Source organism: Mus pahari, chromosome 19, assembly GCF_900095145.1.
Source record: "Mus pahari chromosome 19, PAHARI_EIJ_v1.1, whole genome shotgun sequence".
In the NCBI taxonomy this organism is placed as follows: domain Eukaryota; kingdom Metazoa; phylum Chordata; class Mammalia; order Rodentia; family Muridae; genus Mus; species Mus pahari.
Genome location: NC_034608.1, coordinates 37,097,103 through 37,098,665, shown reverse-complemented (window position 1 = coordinate 37,098,665; position 1,563 = coordinate 37,097,103). Strand labels below are relative to the sequence as shown.

Sequence of the window (1,563 nt, the reverse complement as noted above, 5' to 3'; positions counted from 1 at the left end):
AAAAATTGCAATAAGCCACAGTCCAAAATCAGAGAACAATGAATGACTACATTATCCTCATCAGGTTCTCCATTTGTATGATCCATGATGGGAATGGTCCCATCCACAGTTAAAATGGGTTATCTCAAACTGATTAACACAATAAAGATAATTTCAACGGGCATAATGGAGGCCCTTTTCCCAAGTTACTCGAGACTCTGGCAGCTGATAATTTAAAAAAAAAAAAACAATTAAAATCAATCAAAAATAAAGAGGGGAAACATATATATCAACACATACATTAATGATGCCATTAAGAAAAACAAACACAGCAAACATACTTTCAAAACATGATTGCTATACTCCGTCCTAGTGCCCATTAGCTGTAAGGATTTCACCGGGGAACACAGAATACACAAAACATCCTCTTAGAGTCACGCTGGCATCCGAGAGCTCCACACACACACACAAAAAAAATCTAGAGATGGTCACCCCTGAAGGATCTGACTAGGGATGACCATTGTAGAGGCCAAGGTAAGATTTAGGGCATTGCTCTTTTAACAATCATACACAAGAGAAGACAGAACCCCGAAAATGTAGAGAAAGGCTATGAGACAGAACTCAGGAAGATGGATTTAGTGTTAGCAAGTGAGTGGGTTAAGCAGTGATGCTTCTCTGAGAAAGTTCTGGAGTGGGAAAGCCAAGTGACACTCCAGTTCCTCCCACCACCATAGCACCACTGACCCCCTGAACAGTTTGTAGTGATGAGAATTTTCTACAGTTAGAGATCACGATTATCCCTTTAATCCCAACATCTATGAGGATGAATCAAAGCCAGCATGAACTAAAAAATGAATTCCAAGCCAGCGATGCCTATAGAGTGAAACCATGTCTCAAAATGAATAGAAAAGAATGTAGTCTCCATTTGTTTTTCCTAATGTAATAACTGCAACCTATATGGCTATTTAGCTGTGGGACTCTTCCTGGTTTATTAAAGACAGCTCATATTTTATTACATGTCCAGAATACAAGTTATAAAAAGTTTTCTTTTGTATGTACTTTGTATAGAACACTTGTATGTTCATCAATGTGCTAAAAGTGACTGCAGCAATAGCCAAGAGACTGAGGTGTTTCCTGTTCTTTTCTTTTCTAACAGCTATTGGCCCTGACACAAAAAAATGTGTCCAAAGGAAAAATTCCTGTTACTACTTTGAATGCCCATGGCTGTATAACTCTGTTGGCACCTGTTATAAAGGAAAAGGCAAGTGTTGCCAAAAACGCTATTAGTATGCCAAAAGTCACATGAACAATGTGTAATCATTGCTTTAATAAAGGAAAACACACTAAGGTGTAGCTTCTTTATATTAAAACGTGTCTCCTACAAATCAATATTGAGTTTTAAAATGTGGGTTATTTTAGGACTCCAGTGCTGAAGGACAGACCAGTCTAAAATCCCTGTCAGATAAAGTTGAAATATGGCCATGAAATAAACAAATATGATTCAATTTCACATTTTCAAAAAATGTACTAATGAGGACCACTTTACTCCAATTCATCTCAAGTGGCAAGAGGACAGAGCAGAGG

The 1,563-nt window shown here is 37.7% G+C and overlaps 1 protein-coding gene across 1 annotated transcript in view; it reads left to right on the top strand.

Moving 5' to 3' along the window:
• The window catches only part of LOC110337168 (beta-defensin 38), a 2,955-nt gene extending 1,689 nt beyond the window's left edge, over nucleotides 1-1,266 (top strand). The window contains exon 2 of the mRNA XM_021219929.1: nucleotides 1,136-1,266. Coding sequence (XP_021075588.1) covers nucleotides 1,136-1,266 — 131 coding nt within the window. The remainder of the gene's footprint in view (nucleotides 1-1,135) is intronic.
• Nucleotides 1,267-1,563: the final 297 nt, after the last annotated feature.